This window comes from Motacilla alba, chromosome 9 (assembly GCF_015832195.1).
Source record: "Motacilla alba alba isolate MOTALB_02 chromosome 9, Motacilla_alba_V1.0_pri, whole genome shotgun sequence".
In the NCBI taxonomy this organism is placed as follows: Eukaryota; Metazoa; Chordata; class Aves; order Passeriformes; family Motacillidae; genus Motacilla; species Motacilla alba.
Window position 1 is genome coordinate 14675664 of NC_052024.1, and position 22825 is coordinate 14698488.

General features: G+C 49.3%; 1 protein-coding gene across 1 annotated transcript; it reads left to right on the forward strand.

Moving 5' to 3' along the window:
* Positions 1-2621: 2621 nt before the first annotated feature.
* CLDN1 (claudin 1) lies at positions 2622-13969 on the forward strand. Its single transcript, XM_038146246.1, has 4 exons — positions 2622-2845; positions 10875-11039; positions 11508-11592; positions 12081-13969. Exons 1-4 carry the CDS (start codon positions 2623-2625, stop codon positions 12241-12243), a joined length of 636 nt encoding a protein of 211 aa, XP_038002174.1. The 5' UTR covers position 2622; the 3' UTR covers positions 12244-13969.
* Positions 13970-22825: the final 8856 nt, after the last annotated feature.

Genomic DNA, 22825 nt, shown 5'->3' on the forward strand with positions numbered 1-22825 from the left:
CAAAGAAGCAATGGCAACTTGGTCTGAGGTCTGAGAGCACATGGATGTGTGTCCTTATTGCCTTTCATTGGCTTTGTTTGACCCAAGGCCACTCTGTACCACAGTAGCACTGCCCAGTGCAGCACCATCAGGGACAGAGGAGCAATGGGCAATGGGGATGGCTGCACAGCCCCTCAGGAGCACAGCATCCATGTCCAGGCAGGTGTAGGCTGCAATCCCACAGTAACCCTCACAGAATATTGCTGTCTCCAGTCTAAGTTCCATGTCCTTCTGGAAGAGGAAGACACTGAGCACAAATGCTGTCCTACAGTATGAGCAAGCAGACTCACACTACAGTTTTGGCACAAACTGTCCCCAGAGTGCCACCAGGATAAATTCTAAGATAAATCCTAAGCCAAAAATCCCCAAGGACACAGTGGCCATGAATTTCAGTCCATCTAAGAGCTAGTAGCATGGTCAGGGTGCTACAACTTGTATCACATGCTGGTGCATGCATTTCCCCAAGATCAGTCTTGATGTGCATCCCAATACCAGTGCAACCAGATCACTGGTACCCAGGACTCCTCCCTGTACTTTCCTAGAAGGTTCAGTATAAAGTCCAAGACCTTCCCATACAGAATGTTTTTGTCCCCCCTCCTGGCTGCTCAGAGCCTGTAGACAAAGGATCTAAACCTTCTATAAGTGTTTTGGTGACTTTTAACCCTGTCCAGAGCTGACCTTGCACTGCAGGAGTCAGTGAGGAGCTGCCCAATCTGTCCGGGTAGGGGCTGGCAGGAGGGTCAGGAAAGGGATCAGTCAATTCAGTGCTCTGAAGCACCAGGAACACTGCATATTCCTTTGCAGATGGACACTGTTGGACTGAAATGACTCCACAGATGTCAACAATCAAATCCAGACACTCCTAACATCGCTCTCCTCAGGTCCACATGAGTTTCAGCCCTGCCTCTTTACCAGGCAAGGAATGTTCCTCAAAGGAATCAGCTCCAACAGCCAGCACCATGCTGGTTTCCCTGCTCCTGTATCAGAGTTCTTCATGAATACAGAAAAATGCAGCTACTTTCTTATCTCTGCATTGCCAAAGAAAACTTTGCTGCTTTCTTCTTCTTCACTCCCAGAAGTATAAAACTGTGCTCCACAGAAACACAGGAAAACACCATTTATTCACATGCAGAATCACAGTTCCCTAATCCTCCAAAAGTGAAAAAAGACATAACTGGAAAAGTTTGCTACCAGGCAACTGGGTTGGATTTCATCACACCAGACCTGCAGCCAGAAGTGTTTTCAGAGCAAACCAGCCTTGCTTTGTCTCTGGCTGGTGGAGCAAGATTGCAGTGGCTTTTCTCCCCTTTGACCCCCCTGGCATTGCACAGGACAGGTCAGGTAATCATGAGTCTGTTTGTTTGTCTGTTTGCAAATCTCAGGAAGCAGCTCCAGCAAAATCTCCTAAGTCATCAGAATGCAGCAAAACACGGTGTCAAAACAATGCAACCCCATCCCTACCTCCAGCAGGACCTTTATCAGGAATTATCACCTGTTTATCTCAGAGTTTGGGATTACAGCAGGTCCAGGCTGAAGGACCCCTCCATCCAGCCTGTGGTGAGGGCAGGCAGCACCACCCAGCCCATGTCATGCCTTCTGAAGGAGACATCATTTCCTCACTTTGCCTGCTATGAGTCCGGATGTGTCAATATTCAAATATTCGTGCAGGAGAAAGGGAAACTACAGTAACTGGACAAACACACACCCAAGACAGAGGACACTCCTTCCTGGTCTGTAATCCCCTGGTTCAATAAAACTTAGCAAATCACTAAAGTGAAATTTCTCCCAGTAATGCAGAGGTGTACTGTCCTTATTAAAACGGTGGGTTCAAAAGTTTGGATTTGTTCGTGGATGATGAGTGTTTGCACAGCTGCCTCTCTGAAAGCCCTTCAAAATCAGAGCACTCATAACTCCCATGGCTGCTCTCCGGCCTCCCCTGTAGCTGGTTATCCCGCATGTGCTGCATGTCCAGGAGCCAGGCAGCGAATCTGCCGGGGGAAATGCCCCCTGCCTTGCCTGGCGGCCCTGAGGGGGGCTGGGAAGGGGGTCACACACACAGGACAGGTGGAACTGGCACAGCCCTGTCCCCACTCCGCTGCCCACTGTGCTGGCTCCGGGAGGGACGGAGGGAGAGCCAGGTGTACAGCTCCAGCGGGGGAAGGACGGCAGCGGGCTGGGACAGCAGCGGGCTGGGACAGCAGCGGGCTGCCAGTCCCAAGGAAGGCGAGCGGGGAACGCTCTCAGCACCCCCGGCTCGAGAGGATGCAGACCCACGGGCACAACCAGGGCACCCTATCGAGGCGCCAAACCATCCGGGGTGCCAAGGCAGCCCGTCTGCGGGGGCAGAAGGGATCACTCCCCGCAGGGCGGGCCGCTGCGGGGGCTCACGGGCCCTGAGGGCGGCCGGTCGCTCCCGGGGCCGCGCGGGGCGGGGCGGGGCCGGGGCGCGGCCGGCAGGGGGCGCGCTGGGCGCGGGTTCAAGAGGCGCGCGGGGCGGCGCGCGGGCGGCAGAGCAGCGCGCGGGGCAGAGCGGCGCGCGCCCTCCGTCCGTTCGTCTGTCTGTCCGTCCCCTCTGCCGCAGACATGGCCAGCGGAGGGCTGCAGCTCCTGGGCTTCGTCATGGCCTTCCTCGGCTGGGTCGGCATCATCATCAGCACCGCCATGCCCCAGTGGAAGATGGCATCCTACGCGGGGGACAACATCGTCACGGCCCAGGCGCTCTACGAGGGGCTGTGGATGTCGTGCGCCATGCAGAGCACGGGGCAGATCCAGTGCAAGGTGTACGACTCGCTGCTCAAACTGGAGGGTAAGCTGGGGCTGGGAGCAGGTGAGGGTGTCGGGGTCCGTCCCGTCGGGGCCGTCCCCTCCGCCCCAGAGCCTCTTGCCTCGGTCGGGGCGGAGGGGACCAGTCCCGCAGGGTCATTGCCCCGCGTCGGTGTCGGTCGCGTCGAAGTTCAGGCTGAACTATTTGAACTGGGTTTGCCAGTCCTATTGCACGTCTAATGTCCTGTCTCCGTCGTCGTCCCCTCGCCCCCGCCCGGATACCTGTCGCGTTGGGCATGCCGCCGCTGCTGTCGGGTCTCACGGTCTCTGTCCCGTAGAATTTACTCAGCCTGTCCCTTCAGAGTTGAAGGTACAGGGCTCGGGGTCCCCTATCCCTGTCATGACTCCTCATCCTGTCGGGGGTCGGATGCGTGTCTCTTGGGGTTCCCCGCCGGAGCTGAGGGTCACTCCCCGGTGACTGTCCTTTGGGCACTCTCGGCAGTGCCGCCTCCCCGCTCCAGGGGCAGTGCTCGGGCGGGAGCCGGAGCTGCCCCACATCCCCCTGCCCACTGCCCGTCCCCCCCAAAACTGTCCCGGGGGGAGGAAGGGTGAGATTCTGTACGTGCCTTCCGGAAAGCGCCGTGTTTGCGAGCAAGAGCTTTTGGCTGTGGAGGTCCAGCCAGGGACTGGGCTGCCCTCGCTGGGCACGGCGGAGCGGCAGCAGCGCTCAGCAGCGTGGCCGGAGCGGGCTTTTGGAGCACGGCTCCTCTTTGCCTTTGACTGTTTTGGTCTTTTGTTCTCTGGGAAAGTCGCTGCTGCTCCCGTGGGGCTTTTAAGCTGAGGGCTGGCAGGTGAGCTGGCCTCCTGCCCAGGTAGCACTGCCTGAAGTTTTTAGGCAGGCCAGTATACCAAGATAATCTTTGGGTCTCTTATCTTGTCCTGGGACGGCGAAGCCATGTGGTGCAGGCAGGAGCTGCAGCTGGGGTGGCACTGGGGTATCAGCGGGGCTGGCTGGGGTGGCACTGGGATATCAGCCTGGCTGGCTGGGGGTCATTCGGGTGCTCAAGCTGAGCTGGAGCCTCGCAGAGGGCTGTTTCTAGAGCGCTGGGGCAGATAACTTAGGCTGACACCCCGAGGGGTTAAAGCAAATGTACTACTTTCTCAATACCCCTTGTCTCATCTCGAGACCTGGAACACCCTCATCCCTCCCTAATTAATAAAATAATAATTGCCACCTTGGTGACCTTCTCTTTCCCAAAAGAATGAGCAGGCAGTTTCACGTACACCGAGGTCGGCGGGGAGTGTCCCCGAGTGCGATTGCCACCAGCCCTCGCCGTGTGTCACGCGGTGAAGCCGGACCCACCTTCGCGGCCAGCCCACATCTGTCCCAGCTGTTCCCCGACCCCAAAGCCCGTGGGCCCCGCAGCTGGCGGAGGTGCGGGTGGCGCCCATGGGGAGCGCTGCGCACCCCTGGGCGCTGGCAGGGTGCGGGGCTGTGCCGGTCGGGGCAGGGCTGAGCGCGCAGCCCGGACTGCTCGGGGTGCTAATTATGTGTCAGCTCAGCTTCAATCCTCTTATCTCTCAAGGAGGGTGGGGGGCGAAGATGCCAGCAGTGGCTGAGGAATCTCCATCCACCCCCTGGATGGCTTGCGAAAGGTAACCTTGCCTCGGGGGCTGTGTGCAGCCCATTGTGCTGTAAATGGAGCCCGCCTTGAACAGGCTCCCCAAAACCTGCCCCAGGCCCTCCTGACCTGGCCATTCATGGCTGAGCCCGAAACCAGCTGCTCCCCTCACCTTTGTCCGGCGAACAATACGGGCTCTTCTCTTCCAGGGGAGGGAGAGACAGGGACCGAGGCTGAGTTTGTGTGGCCTTTTCTGTTCTCGCCGAGCTCTGCAGGACGGTATGCCTGAGAATTCTCAAATAACAGGGGGATCACAGGGTGTGTTATCCTCACGGGGAAAATCAGTGAGGGCTGGCTAAAGGGCTCCTGGTTTTTGTGCTCCCTCAGCTTGCTCAGGCTGTGCCTTTCCCGCTTTTAGGCAGATCGTGCCTGGGGACATACACCTTATCTTTCGTTTTACCTCCTGGTGTCCCTTCAAGGTCTTGCAGTCACATAGGCCTTGGTCGGGACCAGCAGTTCTGGTTTGAGTGAAGGTGCCAAAAAAAACCCAAACAAAACCCCCAAACCGTTTATACCCAATTCAACAGCCACACACCGGGACAGGTGCAGTGGAGAGCTCCCTTACTGCATTCATCGGTGTCCTGGTGAAGGTGGCACAGCTGTCTGGGCAGAACTTCTGCCTGGCCACGCTTTCCTGCCAGGGCTTCATATGCCCCCGGTGCTCAGAGCTGCATGCACCGATAGGAGGGGCTCAGATCTGTAATTACTTTGTCCCCATAGAAAGGACTGAACCTTCTTGCACCTGCAGTAACTCGTGTTTGTGGGAATGCTGGAAGGCTTTGCCAGCAAGTTTTGGAACATTGGTAGCTGTTGCCATTCCTCTGGATGTGTCAGTGTATGGCTGCGAGGCAGAGATGGGGTTGGCACAAACTGATGAGCACCATTAGCCAACTGAGGGGCCTCCAGCTTCCCGTGTGGGCACTCTGCTGGAGCGCACCCGTGCTGGCACTTGTCCCGCAGCTGTGTTCAGCTGAGGGCTTATGTCACTGCTCCTATTCAGGCAACAGAAAGGCTGCGTTTTGCTGGCTTACGTGAAAAGCAGTGCGTGGCCACACGCAGACATAGAGGCAACAAATGCCACCCTTGCAACGAGGCTTTGTTGCACAGCCTCAGCATTGTTCTTGTGGCCCTCCAGCATGGTCCATGGAGCTTAGCCCAGCTTTGTGCTCCTCGGGGTCTCAGGGCGATGGTCTCAGACAGGAGAGAGTAGGGCTCCTGGTACCTGTCTCTGAAAGTTTCCAGCCCCACCTAACCACATTCTCCTGTTCAGGACAGATGTTGTTCTGGATCCTGTCTAGGCTGTTTTAGCTGAAGATACTCATCGACCTGTTTGATTTTGCTGGGAGAGGTTCTGTGCTTGAGACAAGCTGAGACTCCTCTATCACTTCATCACCAAACCTAGTACATCCACAATGAGCCTCTGTGCCCTAGCCCAGAAAATAAACAAGGTTTTGAATGCCCTCTGGGTCAAGCAACATGGCTGAAATGTGAAATCTTCCCTCCTACACCTTTACCACCCTGGCTGAGCCTGTTCCTGGAGCTGGGGAAGAGAATGGGTGGGGGGAAGGAACGGTTCATGCTCAGGTTACTGCTGCTCAGTTCTGGTGGTAGGGGAGTTGGGATGGTTGCCCAGGGAGGGACATGTGTCCAGTTCTCCATCTTTGGATGTTGATTAAGCAGGTAGAACCTGCTGGTATCTGTGCTTTCATGTGGGTTAAGGGTTAATTTGCTACTGTGTTTCTCAATCCTTGTTCCTTCCTGATGAAAAATTGTGATTGAGTGATAAAACAGTCTCGCTTGTGCTGGCTTTGAGAAGGTAGAGGCTTACTTGGAATGCCACCGAGGCTGTTCCTGTGCAGTGCCCTGGTGTGTCTGCAGGAGGGGATGGATGGGAGTCTGTCGCAATACACTGGCTTTATTGCTCTACAGGCAGCTTCTAAGCAGCTTTTAGTAGCTGGTGTTACTATGTGTTACTAAATCTCTTGGGAAGGGAATTTCCAGGCTTTGTGGGAAAACAGGCTGCCCAGGTCTCCTCTGACCAGGAATCTGGAAATGGTGGTATCACGCTTGTCTTACTACCAATCTTTATTTGGCAGTGAGGGTAGGAGGGCATCGAACCTTACTTGCTTTCAGATATGCAAAGTACAAGGGCACTGTTACCTACTGACTTGCCTCTTGTGCACTGCTCATGCAGTAAGGAGTTTCCAACCTTCCCATTTTGTAAAAAAAAAAAAAAACCAGGACCCAGAGTCCCTGTCCTGCCTGAATACCTCGGTATGGTCTTTTAGAGTTGTAGGGAGGTGCTTTGAAAGTGTCCAGACTGGAGTCTGATGCTGATGGGTATGCAAGGTGGGCCTTTGCAGGTCTGGTAAGGGGGTTGAAAGCTTCCAAGCCATTAGCAGTTTTGGGTGCAGTGAGAACAACTTCAAAGTGTGAGAGATGTTTGCTGGCCACCTCCGAAGCTTGCTCAGATCTTCAGTCCCCTGTCTACTGCACAAAAGTAACTTTCACATGCTGGCAGGGCAGGCCAGCAGGATCTCAGCTCTCACTCCTTCCAGGGAATCCAGCTTTCATGAAACCCCAGTGGGAAGGCTTTGAAGGTTGCTGCACTCTTGGAGGTGGACAGTGGTACATGCTTCCTATACTGCAGGGGTGCTTGTAGCTCCTGGGGAGCTTCCCTCCTAAGGATTAGAGGGAACTGCACAGCATCTGTTTCACCTGTATTTTGTCATCAGTTAGTTGGATGAAGGCCCATGGGAAGGGAAGGAAAAGTCCTTATTTTAAATTAAGGCAGTGATGAGCATTCCTATCAGAGAATAATCTGCACACAAAGCCATTACAGCAATTTTGCCTTACAAACAGGCATTACAAAAATCCCATGGCACTTTCCCAACAGCTTTTCTGTAATATAAATGACATAAACAGATTGAATAAGGGAATGGGATGATAGAGAAAACCTTTAAACATCTGCAGGTGAAGTACTGAAGTATTTTTTTATATAACTAAGCAGTTAGCAGCAATTACTTCTGTCTCAGTTAATGATAGTTGTGGGAAAGAAAGCATATTACTTAAGCCTCAGATAAACTGAATAAGGTTGTTTGTGTCCAAAACTACTAACAATAATTCTGAATGGTTTGTTAGTATTTTTTTTAAAAGATGTGGGGTTTATTCTGTGAAACAGGTGTGAGCTGCAGCTGCATGTTTGTGGACTTAGGGGTTTTTTATGCCCTGTAGAATGCACATTTGTTATTAATTGTCATCAGGCGTTTTAAGCCTCTGTTCTTCATCTCTTGCTGCTTTGTTGCTACAGGGTTTTCAGACCATGTCTCTCATTGCTAACCAGCAATCAAAAGGCTTGGCTTCAGAGTGAATACTGGCTTGTATTGACAAAATACTCTTGCCATCTGACAGCTCTTGTTTGGTGCCAGGCCACTTTGTCTCACCTTGTGTAGGACTGTTTGTTCCCCAAGGGCTCCCAAGACTGCCTGGGCTTTCCTGTTCCTGTTGGTGAGACAGTTGCAGCAGCAAGGAGTGTGGGGGAAATCCTGTTTTCCCTCTTAATATGGTAGAACTTGTAAAGTTAAATTGCTGTGGATTACTTCTACTTGCTGTCAGCAGCCTGTCCTGTTTAGCAGGTTGAGACAATATTGCACTTGTATAATTTTTGGATTTTTAAAGCATCTGGAAAGGCCCGTGTGAACAACAGAACTATTATTAAAGTAGCTTTCCCAGCCCCTGGATGTGCAGCTTCCATTGACAGCGTGTCTGTTAATGTGTAGTTACTAACTGGTAGCTTGTATGATGATTAACTGTGGCCAGTGCACTGCACACATTGCAAAAGTGGTAGGAGGACAAAAGCACTGCCTCTCGGGCTGTGCTGGGAGCGCAGGGCAGGTGGAGGATGGTTGGCTAACACAGCCATGTCACATTTCAGCTTCTTGGGACAAAGGAACAGAATGTTCTGCAAAGGCAGAACCTGTTCTGCTGTCCCACTGCAAGTTTCCTCCATGTTTCTGTCCCTTTGTGAGCCATGCGTGAGGAGGGGACGAGGGCACCAGGAGTTGTCCCAGCAGCGTCGGCTGAGAGTGGGCAGCCCTGGGGAATGCTCACAATGCTGTATTTTGTTCAGCTGCTTCTGCAAAGCTGTCATGGCATGCATCCAGTTAATACTTATACATATTGAGATTTTGGTGAGCTTCATAGCTCGGTTTTTAGAGGTCATAGAAACCTTTTCCAGCATTTTCCTGTGTTTGTCCCTTGGCACTGTATGTGAAGGTGAAATGTTTTTTCCACCCTTATAACTGTTTTTCTAGTTTTTAGAGATAGCATTGCCTATTTTGAGCTTCATGAAAGAACTCTTTCAAAACCCTCTCCTATAATTTCTTCTGCAGCAAGACTGAGCCAAACGTGCTGTAATATTGATAAAACAGGTTTGGTACCTCTGCAGAACCTATGGTTTCCCATGCCTAGTACAAACTGGTACTCAGCCATGGCCCTCTCCAGAGTTTCTGCTGTAGGGCACAATTTAGCCTTAAATGTGTGGTAGCTGAATTGGTTGCCTGTCAGCTGAAGCCTTTCGGAACACTGGCATTGCTTTTGTAAGGTAGAAATTACTTTTGGAGTGTAATCTCTGACACTAGAGATAAATCAATTAAAAACAGGTTTGGATAGTGCAGTGGTGATTTATGCTAAAGTGACAACTGGCTTTGTTAATGGGTTTCTGTACATGCAGCAGATGGGCTTTGATTAACACAGGGGTGGTGCGGAGGTGTGTCACCTTCCCCTTTGAAGGAAGTGAGAGATATTAGCCAAGCTGATTGAGGAATTTTTCCCAAGAAAGCCAACATTCTTTTTATGAAAGTGTGTTCCTTGCTGTTGCTTTGGTGGTCTTTTTGTTGTGTTGTTTGTAACTGGTTTCATAGTGTGTTTACAGAACAATAAGGTTGTGTGTGAAGGGGCAGATCCAGATCTATTTTAGAGCAGAATTAGAGCCTGGTGTTGGTATGGGTCACAGGAGTGTTCCTGCACAAGCAGTTCTGTGGGACAAAGTGTAGTAAAGAAGCTGCAGAGGATGGCTGTGTGGCTTTGCTCTCCTCCTGGCCAGTGCCCGGTCTGAGCTCTGAGTTTCAGATTGGGCCACAGAGCCCATTGTTGGGGCAGGGACTCAGATGGGCTCACCATGCCAGCCCTGACTGAGTGTGCAGGTGCTCTGTTGAAGGCTTAAATCTTGCAGTTCAAGCCTGAAATGCTTTGCAGAGCTCTACCAGGATGCAGTCAGGGTGTTTTGAGGGGTGAGCTCCAGACCTGAGATTCTGTGTCAGGGGACACCTGTGCCTTGGTTACAGCATGCTCCTTGGAGCTTATTCATTTTATTAACCAGCCCTGTTTGTTCTCAAGGCTTTACAGGGCTGTGTATGAAAATTCATTCTGTTCAAACAAACCTGATTTGCCAGACAATGAAGCTCAGGCTATTATTTCACTGCTAGTCAGGTGTTTTGTCACCTGAGGGTTTTTTAAGTAATGACTTAATTTACATTACTACTTTTCTTTGGTATCAAGAAAATCTAACTTCAGTAGCTCACATTCATGGGGTTAGTGTGTCTGCATGCCTTCAGATGACTATAAAAACCAAATCCTGAGGTACATCAAGTCTATCTGCTGAGAACTCACTATGGAAGGCATCGCCCCATGCTCCACTCTTCAAAAGCACAAGAAGCTCTTAAAGCATTTGAGTATCTTTGAGTCAATTAAGCTAAACGTTTTATGTAGAAAAGAAAACAAGGTATTTTTCAATTGTCTGGGAAAGTTCTATTTCTTTTGCAATTGTATTTTTGTACCCTCTGGAACTCAAACTGAGAATGTAACACGAAAAACATCTAAATCAGCACTGAGTTATTTGTTAATAATTTGTTATTTTATACTTCTTTTATAAGACAGGTTTTGGAAGTGTTGAGCAGTAAATGGGCCTTGCTGTCTGCTGTGGCACTATTCATATGTATGTTACTATTCATATTAAAACATGTGCTTAAGTACTTTGTCAAGGTAGAGCCTAAATCTGAATACTTCTTTTGATAAACAGATATGTCCTTCCAATTGGGATTCAAATGATCAAGGAACAAAAGATGTCTGAGGGCAATTCCCAGGTCATTTCCTGCAAAAGGCCGCTGCATGCCCTTGTTTGCCATGCATTTTAGAAGAGGCAGAGAGCCCTCTGATCCTGATGCATGGCAGCCTTGAGACTAAAGCTGTGAAGGAATGTCTTGCTTGGCTGTATCCTGTGTATTAGGGAGCAGGAATATTTAGATAGAAGATTGTTGAGCCCAGTAATTTGAATTTTGATTTGTATCCTGAGTTTACTTTGTGGGTAACTCAAATCCTATTGTCTTCCAGGGAGTCTGCAGGCCACAAGGGCTTTGATGGTGGCTTCAATTCTCCTGGGGCTCGTTGGGTTGTTTGTTGCTGTGACAGGCATGAAATGTATGAAGTGCATGGAGGATGACCAGGTGAAGAAGATGAGGATGGCTGTCTTCGGTGGGGTGATCTTCATCATTTCAGGTTGGTAACACCCAGAAGTGTTGAGTGTTGAATGTGCTGTTTCCTAGGTGGCATGTATTCTGTGCAGGATGTGGGAGGGCTTGATGTGTTGCTCCAAGAGCATTTTTGGTCTGGGAACTCATTAGAGGACTTTGGTTCAGGCTACCTGAGGCACCTTGGCACTGGCATTGCAATCTCCATATGGACTTCATGCTTTCCACATCTGTTGGCAGAGCTGGGTTTGACCCTGCTTCAGTGGGAAAAGGCTGTCAGCAGAGCAGTCCTGCCTTTGCTGCAGTGTAACTGTGGGAAGCCTCAAATCTGTTCTTAACCTCTCTCTCAGCCAGCACTAAATGGAACAGCTCAGAACTTCCAGGGTAGCAGCAGCTCAGCTTTACTCCAGATGCTGATTCTGCTGCATCCTTATTTTTGCAGTGATTTTGCTGATTGTTTTTTCTTGAGCCATGACATTGTTCTCTTTGTGTGCAGGTCTGGCAGCGCTGGTGGCCACATCGTGGTATGGCAACAGAGTGGCTCGGGCCTTTTATGACCCTTTCACCCCCGTCAACACCAGGTACTGACCCATTTGGTGTAACACACTGACGGTAGTTCAGCATGACAAGTACTCACAGGGCTTAGGTTTGGGTAGCAGCCACTCAAAACAAAGAGAGGAATTTTCTGAACTAGCTGTGCTGGCTTCAGGCTGTGCAGAAAGAGCTGGAACTGGATCTCATTATCCATGTGGCTCTTAGGTCTTGGCTTTAAGGTAACATCACTGCCAGAGACCTCACAGGTGGGACTTCTGTGATTTTTGCCCCACTACATGCTAAAGGGCTGGTTTGCACAGAGCTTGGCCTGCAGCTGTTGGGGCTACCCAAAATACTGGAGAAACCCATCTCTGAGCTTTGAGGGTCAACAAAGCCTGACTGCTCCAAGCTGCTGCCTTGTTGGAAGCCACATCCATCCCAGTTTCTGCTTCCTCCTGCTATGTGTGAATTTATAACTACAAGTAATACCTCTGGATTACAGTGTTTCTCACTTTCTCCCTTCTTTCTTCTCCAGATTTGAGTTTGGGTCAGCTCTCTTCATTGGCTGGGCAGCTTCATCTCTGGCCATACTGGGGGGATCCTTCCTCTGCTGCTCCTGTCCACGGAGAGAAACTTCATATCCACCCACCCGAGGCTACCCAAAAAATGCCTCCTCCACAGGGAAGGATTATGTATAATGAAACAAAGAAGAGGAGCCACCAGCACTGGTAGTGAAAGCATTTTGGAGAGGACACTACAATGCCACTGTCCTGAGCAGAGTCCAGGCTCTAGGTTCTGCCTTCCTCTTCTCCCAAAAATGTGTATATTTTTGTAATCCTCTTTGCTACTGGACGTAACTTCTCCTTTCTCTCCCAGCCCGTGGAGGAAGGCTAGCCTAGATTCATAGGTATTGCCACTGGAAAGATGAAACCTCCAAGCTTGGGTTAAGTTTAGTATTTGGGAGTAAAAGGGAAAATGATACTGTTTTTATAGACGGATGTTGGTGCTTTTTTTAGTTGGTTGTTTTTATTTTTTTTTAATAGATGGTAACAATTCAGTCCCATATCCCATTAAGTTAGAGCCCAGTGTGGTGTGTGTAGATATTAAAGGAACATATATTATATACAGAATGATGAAACCAATAGCTAAGGGGAAACATAATTTTGGGGAAAAGACTTTACACGTAAGAATGTTTGAAGAGATGTAAAATGCTCTTGTACTGTCTTATTGGCATCATCTTCAGCACCCTCCTTTCCATGCAGACAAAGGGTCAGAAACAAATTGCTGTGGCTTCAGTGGAAATCCACACTGTGTGCACATGCTGTTGGCTAATGGAAGATGCAGTGTAAGGTAGAGACCACAGAAGTTACCAGACTCCCAAAGCATCTGCAGGTTTCCCTGGTGCCAGGGAAGAGCTCAAGGAAAAGGATTGCCTTCTGTTTTCACTGTGTGTCTCTGGTGAGGCTGTGGCTGTTCCTTAGACATTGAAGCTTCATCCTTGTGTGTGTTGCAGGTCACCTTTTACACTCTCCTCTTTCCTCGAGGCTTTCTCATTTGGGCTTAGTTTCCCAATCTCTGTTTGCCTGATGCAGCTAGCTGTATTAAACCAAACTGAATGCACTGCCACTCCCTGATGTTTCCCCAAGGATACCTCACACACTGCCATTCCATCCTGTCTATTTCTTGTAAACACTTTCAGTGATGATATGAAGGCAAATTCCAAGAAAACTGACCCAAAGGTTATGGCATTTGCTTGTAATCCAAGCTCACCAAAGAGGAAGAAGCAAACATTTTAAAGATATAGCCATCCTTACATATTGAATCATATCTAAAAAAATAATAATGCTGTTCATTAAAGGTTCCCACCCCTTCCCCTGAAACACCCACTCAGTCACTTGGTGTTGGCTGACACTGGGAGTTAAGTCCTGTGATTCCTAGACGGATGGTGCCACTTTTCCAAAGCTCCAGAAGGAAACTGGTGCTTCTGACCAGGCTTTATAATTGTGTATATGTTCAGAGGCATCAGATATCTTGATTTCCTTCTGTAGACAGGAAGAGCCTCTGGCTGAGCTGTGTACCACGTTGGTGGTCTGTACAAGCCTTGTACCTCTGTACCTGACTCCTGCAGCATAAAGTTACTAAAAGAAACCAGCCAAGAGCATTTGCTTCAGGCTTGAGTTGCTGTTGGCCTGTACTTGGAGCTGGGCCATGTGGCTTCCCCTTCTCCATGGGGAATTGCCTGTGCACAGCAGCTGCCTCGGGAGACCTCTTGTCTTGGGAGGTGGCAGCTCAGGTCACATTAAAGAGCTGCTGAAGTCTGTGCTTTTGTATTTGCATTAACCCTGAGCCAGGGAGCAGATGCTTGTACTGGGAACTTGTACAAAGTGTTTAAACAATTTCAATAAATGGACTTTTTTAAGGAAACTCAGACTATTACTTCATTTCTTGTTTTTGAGCAGAACTTGGAACAGTGCACATAGAAGTGAAGAGTGGGACTTGGGCTTTTGGGAGCCTGCCTGCCAGGATGGAGCTTGTTTAGCTGTGTGTATCTACAGCAGACATAGGTGGGGACAGATCTTCTGCAGTGAGTCAGGCAGTTGTGGCCTCTGGCAGAAACTCGCCCAGTAATTGCTCCGATTGCAGCCCAGGAACCAGAAGGTCTGCTCTGCTCCTCGGCAAGGCAGGCTGCACCCTGGGTGGAGCAGGAAGGGGCAGGGGGCAGGCAGACTGTCCCTGGCAGGGGAGTGGGAGCTGCAGGAATGGGGAAGGGATGGGGCATGGAGCCAAGGTGTTCCCAGGAGAGATGCTCTGCCTTCAGAGCAGGGAGAGTGCTGATGATCCATGTGTGGCTCCTTCATCTCACTCTAAGGCCCTTCAGGGAGGGTACTGTGCTTCTATTGTGACAGCACAACCTTTTTGGCAGGCCAGGTAGAGAATGGTTCCTGTTGGGCATGGGGTCTTACAACCTGCACTGATCCCTCCCCAGGATAGCAAGGCTCTATCCCCCTGCTTCTACCTGCCCTGGAAACCATTTTCTGTTCATCAGGGTTTTGAGTTCATCCCTTTCATATTTTTAAGTACTTGTGATGAGAGGCAAACTGTATTTAAAACATTTTCTTAAGCTCAATCAAGGAGCTGCCTCCTCTAGTCCCTCACTCTCCAAGGGCTGTTTGCTTTTGTAATTACAAACAATAGGAACAAAGCTAATTAGGCCTTGTAAAGCTGGCAGAGCAAAACAGCCAGGCATGTGGCTGGCTGAGTGAGCTTGCAGTGCCTGGAGCAGGCTGGTTGCCTGGCACAGTTTGGGGTCTATGGTCATTCTTATTCCAACCTGTCAATTAGTCAAGGATTTCCATTGAGATTAATTTTTTCCCAGGTTTTCATGCTCTCTCCCTCTCCAAGGACTCTTGCAACTTCTACTCCGAGGTTTCCTGGGTGGAAGAAAAGAGGAAAGCAACTCCAGCTCTAAAATGGTCAGTAAGACTTCTCAGCAGCTGGCAAAAATAGACCACTGCAGGAGATGCAGGTCTGTGTGTGAGGCTGGCACAGAGGCAGGAGCCAGAGGCTACCTTGTTTGTTTATTTGCTGTATTTTTAACTGGCCAAAATTCAAAGCCAAACTTTCATTTCCTCTCCCTTTCTGCCATGATCATGCAATTCTACTTGGCCATGTTTCCTACAGCCCTTTGGCCATCTCTGCTGTAGTTTGCATAGAAGAGGAGTTGCAGGGGTTGAAAGTTGGGGGAGTCTCTCACTGGATTTCAGTCTTTGCACGTGACTGACATTCCTGCTGCTAAAGCCATCTTGCAATGAAATGATGGCATTTGTCTCTGCAGACAATGGGAACTTTGACTGCTTCTTGGCACCTTCTACCATATCATATTTATTATTCACATGGTGCCAGAGCTCTATACTATGCAGGGAACTTCACTGTCAGTGGGAATTACATGCTCATTTATATTGCTTAGATATTTCGAAGGAGTAAGAGACCTCAAGATGTTTTTGGAATAGCATCAGCCTGTTGGATTTCTTGGCTTCTCCAACTCAATAATTTTAAGAAATCATCCATGCCCAATGCCTTTTTCAGATTCAGTTTCTGATTTGCACATGAGCTTCTTGTAATAAATTTGGCTTTGTTTTCTATATTGCTCTGAACACATAGCTTAAGAATATTAAAGCACTGAAAACTGACATTTAAGATCACAGCAACAGCCAAGAGATCTAGTGACAGTTGTTGACAGCTGTTTGTGAAACATTTATACAAGCTCAGAATCTTTTTAATATAAGGCAGAAGCAGAAATTATGGCATTATTGAGGAAAAAAGTTAATGAAGGACTTCTTCTCAAGAGAAAGCCCCAGAAATGTCACTAACCTTCTGAAGCTGCTCAAAAGCAGCAGATTTACAAATCTAGATGAGTAACCAGACTGACAGAGCTTGAGCCTTTGTCCTGAGCATGAAGACATTCGGAGTAACTTTGAGGCAGCCAGTGAAGTGACAGTGAGGTGAAATTGTCTCGTTCTTTTCACAAAGGACAGCTAAAAGCTGCCAATGGTAGCAGCATCTTCTAGGGTCTAGCACCTAAATCTACCTGAAAAGTTACTTTGTGGTCAGCTCTTTGCACAGTGTCAGCACTGCAGTCAAAGCACAGAACAGCCTGGGTTGGAAGGGACCTTTCCTTGTCACCTTGTCCACGCCCCTGCAATGGGTGAGGACATCTTCAATAAATCCTGCAATGTCAGACCTCACAAGTGGCCAAAGCCCTGGCAGCTTGTGTGTATCCCATCAGGATTACTCATGCACAATGCTGTTTGCCCACCACCTTAGCAGCTCCCAGCTGGCAGAGGAGATGGCTGGTGTCACACGGAGCAGAGGAGCCACAGGCTCACAACAACCACGTGTTTCAGCCAGGGCTTTGCATCCAACTGAGCTGAGCTCTCCAAACTGGTCTTTGGGTTGCAACACAAACAGAATTGCAAGGGTGTCCTCCCCGTCCCCCTTCATTACACTCTTCATTCCTCCACTCCCACTGCTTCTTCAACTTGCCTTGTAGCTGTTTCCCTGCTTCTAGAAGTGCAGCCTGCGACAAGGAGCTTGTTCTTCTATAGCAGATTGCTTTTGACCCTTTCTGCAGCTCCTGAAGTCCTGTGCTCGGGCATCTGCATCACTGAGCAGAAAGGGAAAAACACTCCTTTGTTGAGCCTCATGTGCTTGATTGGAAAACATCCCAACTCCTACAGCTTTTCCAGAAAAGCCCTGCCTGGATTCCTAGCATACTGCATCAGGGACTTGGTGTTCCTAGGGTCTACATTTCCTACAGGGACCTGCTGTGGATACCAGGAGCCCCTTGAGCTAAGGACCCTGTGGGTGCTCCTGCTGTGTTGCCACAGGGGCCACAAGGAGCCTTCAGCTGGTGGCTCCTGCCTGGGCTGGGGGCCAAGCCCTGGGCAACCCACCTGGATAACACATCTGCTGGGTTTGCCTTGAGGCGCAGAAGCCACCCTCCACTCTGATCTGGTTCATCAGCCAGGCCCAGGAGCAGCTTTCCTGCCAGAAACATGAATTTTGATGTTAAGTTTCTCATATTTTTGCCTTGCTCTAGAATGGCTCTGCTCCCATTGTGTTCTGATTCACTGTAGTTGTGCAGGTCCTCCCTCCTGCTAGGAGAAGGACTGTTTGGAAAAGTGTTTTCATCACCAGGCAGGTCCATCTGACCATTCCAGGCTGTTGCTGGCTGGTACAGCCAGGCTGGGTGGCACATTCTGGGACATTGCACAAGTCTGCATTCTTACCATGATGTTTTTGTACTTCACCTACCACATCATAAAATTCCACACCTGCCTTTTGTCCAGGAAGGTGAAGGATGTGACTGACATAAAAAACTGCGTTTTCACATCAGGGCAGAGGATCCCCAGGACTGAGGGGGTACAAAGACAGCCTTTGCCAATGTCCTGTAGCTTGCAGGTGGGTTTTAATGGGAAAAAAAAAGGAGAAAGTGAGGGAAGAACAACATGAACTAGCTAGTGCCAAGCTTTCTTACTTCCTAAGCTCCTAGAAAAGCCCCAGCTATGTGAAAGCTGCTCAGTGCTATTTCCAGTGTTCTCCCCTGGCACGGATTCACCTCCCACTGCAGCCAAGGGCTTTGACTTTTAGTTTCGAACCACACAGCAAGGTCCAGCAGGTGGGAGGCATGGGATGCTGCTGCTCCCAGCCCAGCACTCCTGGCTGCCCTTGGAGCCAGCTGCCCCAGCAGGACAGCAGCCGGGGAGACTGAAAACAAGCTCAGCCAAGGGAAAAATAAAAAAAAAATAAAAAAAAAAAAAAAGAAGCAGCAAGAAATAGCATTCTTATTACAAGGTAAACAGTATTAACTCCGTCTTGGGGGAGTGGAAACATCGCGGCGGTGATCGGCTTTTCTGCCCACAGCCGTGGAAGGGCGGTGGAACGCGCTCCACCCTCGCCTTGTGCAACACTCCCCGCAGCAGCTGTAAATAATCATTTACCTGGGTCTGCTCCTCTCTCGCGGCTTTTGTCGCCCAGTGCAGCTCCCGGAGGGGTGGCTGCCCTGAGGTGTGCATGGCACAGCCCCAGCCCCGGGGCTGGCAGAGCTGTGTCCCACCAGCCCGGGCTGCGAGCCCCGGGCTGCCCCTGCGAGCCAGGGAGCTAAGGGGGATGGGAGAGCGTGGGCTGCATTTGTTGTTTTTTCAGAGAAAAGAGCTCAACGGTTCCTTTTAATTATTGTTTTCCCAGACCCACACTAACATTTCCCCACACTGCATTCTCTAGAAAAGGTCTGGTAAAAACACATTGGCCAAAACACATCTGTCAGAGAGCCAGGTCTGCTTGCTTACCTGACTCCAGGATTTCAACACAGGTGCTCTGAACCTTTCCTACCTTCAGGGCCTCAGAAACTTGGGACAGAAAGGGGAAGCCAGTCCCTTCCTATATGCCTCAGAACTGACCCAGACCAACAGGTAGTCGCTTTTGTTGAGATTTACTGGTCACTGTCATATTGTAACATGACAAGAGCATCCTTCGGGAAATATGCGTGGGATGGATGCTCTGGGAGCATGAGCAGAAATGTGACCATGCCCAGGCAGCCCTGTGCACAGAGCAGGGGACATGAGGAGTAATGAAACCCTCGGCCGCTGCCTTCCTTCAGGGAGGGATGTGGCCTTGGCCAGCAAGCAGAGTCTGCACAAGAGGGAGTCTAATTTACAGTGCCCTGTAATTTGCTGATGCTGTAATATGTTTAGCTTGGGGAGAAGGCTGTGTTGATGTTACCGTGTTCACTCACATTGGAGCTGTGGTGTGTTCCATCCACATGGAAAACAATTCCACACAGGGCTGGGGCTGGGCCATCCCCGTGAAAATAACGGGCAGCAGCTCAGCTGGGGCTCAGCTGTTGGGGCTTTCGTGGGTGGGAGCAGCCCCCTGAACCCTCCAGACCCAGATAGGATGTGACGGCCCAGCACCGGCTGCAGTGACACTCACTCTTCCTTAGGAACTGCTGCCAAGGTTAATTACACTTCAGGTGTCAGCACAGGACCAAGCAGGATCTCCCTAATGCTTTTGAACTGGCCCCAAATCACTGGCTGCAGCGTCAGAAAACGTAGCTGCATCCCCCTATCTATGACTTTTCCTCTAGCTCATGCTTTTTTTGAGTCCAGGCAATGAAGGTGAGAATATTGTTGTCAGTACCAACAATGATAGCAGAAACAATACAAATGATCTCAACACACAGACTGGGGTGCCAGGGTGATACTAGACAGACAGACAGCAAATAATTACTGCTCTGATCAGGTGCTGCTTTGGGATACAACATTGTCTTGGCTCAAACACGCCTCTCTCTTTGCCTGGTAGATTTGTTAGTAGTAATTGCTTCCACCTGTGCAGTGCTTGAGCTCCTGGGACTGCTCCAGGCTGTCTGCTGCATCTTTCAGGGTAACACTGCAGGACTAAGCCCTGCAGATACAGAAAACACTTGTTTGAAATTCAAGCTAACTCCAGAGCAAGTATTTCTCTCCACAAGGCTTACATGGCTCTTTACACCTAAATTCTTCATCATCCTCAGAGCAGCCAAGTGAGTTAGGACAGTGTCTTCACTCTGCTTACAGATGGGCAGCAGGCAAACCATAGCCCTGAACCCTAAATGCCTGAAACCAAGTGAAGTGCCTACGGATCCAGGAGGCTTTGGACTTGGGTCTCTGTCATCTGTGCTGGTGTTTCTCCTCCTCCACAAAGGCACCACACACTCAGGGAGCTCTGTGTGTGCTGGTGTGGGGCTACCCAGATGTGAGGAGTTATTAACTCTGTCCGCATGCACAGGATACAGGTGGACCACTCAGTCCACAAGCTGCCCTGGAAAGGGAGAAGTCTCCCTTGCTCCATTCTTGCCAGCCACATGTTCTTGAGTCCTTTTTGCCTTCTCTGGGCTCTTCTCTCTCACACTGAGCTGAGTGCAGAGTTCTCTGCTGGGTTTGTCAGTGGTGCTCAGGCCAGCAGAAGGCAGGGAGCGGGGCTGAGGCCCTACAGCTCAGAGGGAAGGGAGAGAAGCAGAGTGGTGGGGTAGGACCACACTTCCGGCAACGATGACTCGCTGGGCAAGGCAGGTCAGCAAAGCTCCCAAGCTTTCCATGGGATTCCTCAGAAACTGGAACATTAAGTAAGAGTCTGCCTGGAGTCCTATGTTTCAGAGTAATGATGAAATTTTCCTTGCACACACCTATTTCTACTGAAGGCAAGAGTTAGTCCTGATTCAGAGCAGCTCTTATCACTGCAAGACAATGTTTTAATAGGAATTTCCTTACAATTTGTTCCCAGAGCCAGGCTCGGTCCAGGTTTGAAAGATGATGATATCAAGACCAAAGTTCAGAACAGATGAAAATTGCTCTTACAGAATTGCACTCGGCATGAACCTTTTTCCAAAGAAGACATATCAGGTGTTTTGAAATAAGTTAAAAACATTAATTACAGCCGTAGCAGTAGTTCAAAATGTGACAGGTCTTTTAGAACTTGTTGCCATAGATCACAATGTCAATATTGCAAAAGAGTAGTTTGTTTCCATCATAATCAAGTTGTCTAGCACTGAATAATGGACTACTGGAGGCTGCCTCTTTATCTTGGCATACACAGAGGTCAGCAGCGTGTGTCAACACCAAGAACACTTGAAGGATTGCGTTGCTTTATCTGCTTGGACCCAAAAATACAAGGGCTTTGGAGGGGATTCAAACTGTTTTGTAAAGCACCTACTGTAAGCCAGCTTACCCCCTTCTAATATGGACAAACTTGCTTATCTATGTCCTGGTGTTCAGAACTGAGCCCTCCCTTTCCTCCTATTATTCACCTGGGTAATGAAATCTGTGCTGTGCAAAAGGGGCAGTGACACACAGTGCACACCAGCTTGCAGAGGTTTCCATTGGTGCACTTCCACCCAAATTATTTCAGTGTTACATAAACGGTGTCAGCCCTCAGCCCCTCTGAGCAGTGGCTTCAGCTAAGCTGTGCCAGGTGCCATACAAACAGCTCAGAGCTTGGAAAAATGCATAATATATTAAGGGTGGGACAGAACCAAATATATACACTTAAATCAACTTGTTCATGCATGACTGGAGTGCAGTAACAGCTCCAGTGAAGCAGCCAGTGTTGAGCTCAGTGTCCCTGAGCCTGCACCTGGACTCCTTTCTGGGCCATAACTTGGCTGTTCCTACTAATTTTAAAGAAGGCATATCTATGGAAATGATAGGACAAATACAGCACAGAGGGTCACGGAACTGACCAAACTGTCCCTGTTTAGTTCACTTAAATATTTCTTACAGAACAGCTGCAGATGGCACATTAAGTGCAGGGCAAGCTCTGCTCCCTTCCTGCTACAGCAGAGATGTGCAAGTAAAGCAGTGGATCTGCTAATCTCTTCCATGATGAGATTTAGATAAAGGCTTGTTTGGGACTCCCCTGTGACATGGGTAATTTTGATTCACATCTCTTGGACAAATGGGAGCTAAAAGCAGTGATTACAACATCCATTACTTCCCACAGGAGATTCTTTCAGGACATTTGAGTTTTTATCTTTTCGAAGAACTAACAGAAGTTAAAAAAAAATGCTGATAAAACCTAAACACTCTTCCTTCTTTCCATGGAATTCAACTGCAAAACAACTTACAATGTAGCTAATAAAAAATGGGAAAGCTTCCTCTCAGAGTCATAGCTTTTCCTCTCAAGAGCAATTGAGGCAATTTCCCATAAAAGCCTGTTTCTGCCCAGTGCCAGTAGCAGTGTTTTTCTTCCCAGGATAGGTTATAGGTTGCACATATTTGTGGAGACCACCTGTGCACCTGCTGCTGGATGTGCCATAATGCCCCGCCTGGGGTGGCAGAAGGTGTCCCTCCCCACAAGCATGGGTCTGCTCCTAACACCAGTAACTCTTCATCCTCACGATCCTTGGGGCTCCTGTTGGCAGTGAAATCTCTTCCATGTCAGAGATTTATTTTTTCCTGCTGGATGTTTCTCATGTGGCTCTAGCTCTGTTTGTGGAGGCAGCTGCATGCACAGATCAGAGGAACGGGCTGGGCGCAGAGTCAGCTTCCCACAACTTATCTCTGGTTGTCTAGGGCAGGTGGGGAAGGGAGGATGTGGGCTCCATCCGTCCCAAAACCCGTGGGATGGCTCAGGATTGTTACTGTAGTGATGATATCTTCTTGCAGAGAAGACCAGAAGAATGTGGTGGGTGCAACCTGGGACACATTCCCACACCTGCCTCTGTATATTTACACTCATTCAGCTCCAACATCCTATTAAGCTTGATGGAAGCAATTTAAAAAAGCAGCAGTACTGTTCTTGTTCATTTGTGAAAACCAACTAGTGAGATTCTCTTACAGATGAGCTGTCAAATTTTAAGCTGACTGGTGAAGTTCGGCTCCCAGGGTAATTCTGTCTTTTGGAAAAGTTGTGTGTGTGTATGTCAGTGTAACATAGCCCAGCCCAGCACAGGGAGCCTTCCAGCAGGGTGAAGTTTAACTGCTCAGCAGAGTGGAGAATGGGGATCTGTTCTGACTAGGACCAACAGGAGAAAAAGCATGTTTATGCAAGCATGCATGTCTGTAGGTGGCACACACACACACACTGGACTGTTTGCAAAGGCCAGTGCCAGAACCTTAGATGTGATTCCAGCATCTGCTTGAAAAAGACTTCTAGTGGTATCATAAGAGTAATGAAAGCTTGGAACTGCTGCCATTTGTGGGGCAATTTCTGTTATTTTTGTGTGGGGATCCCACTGGGAAAAGG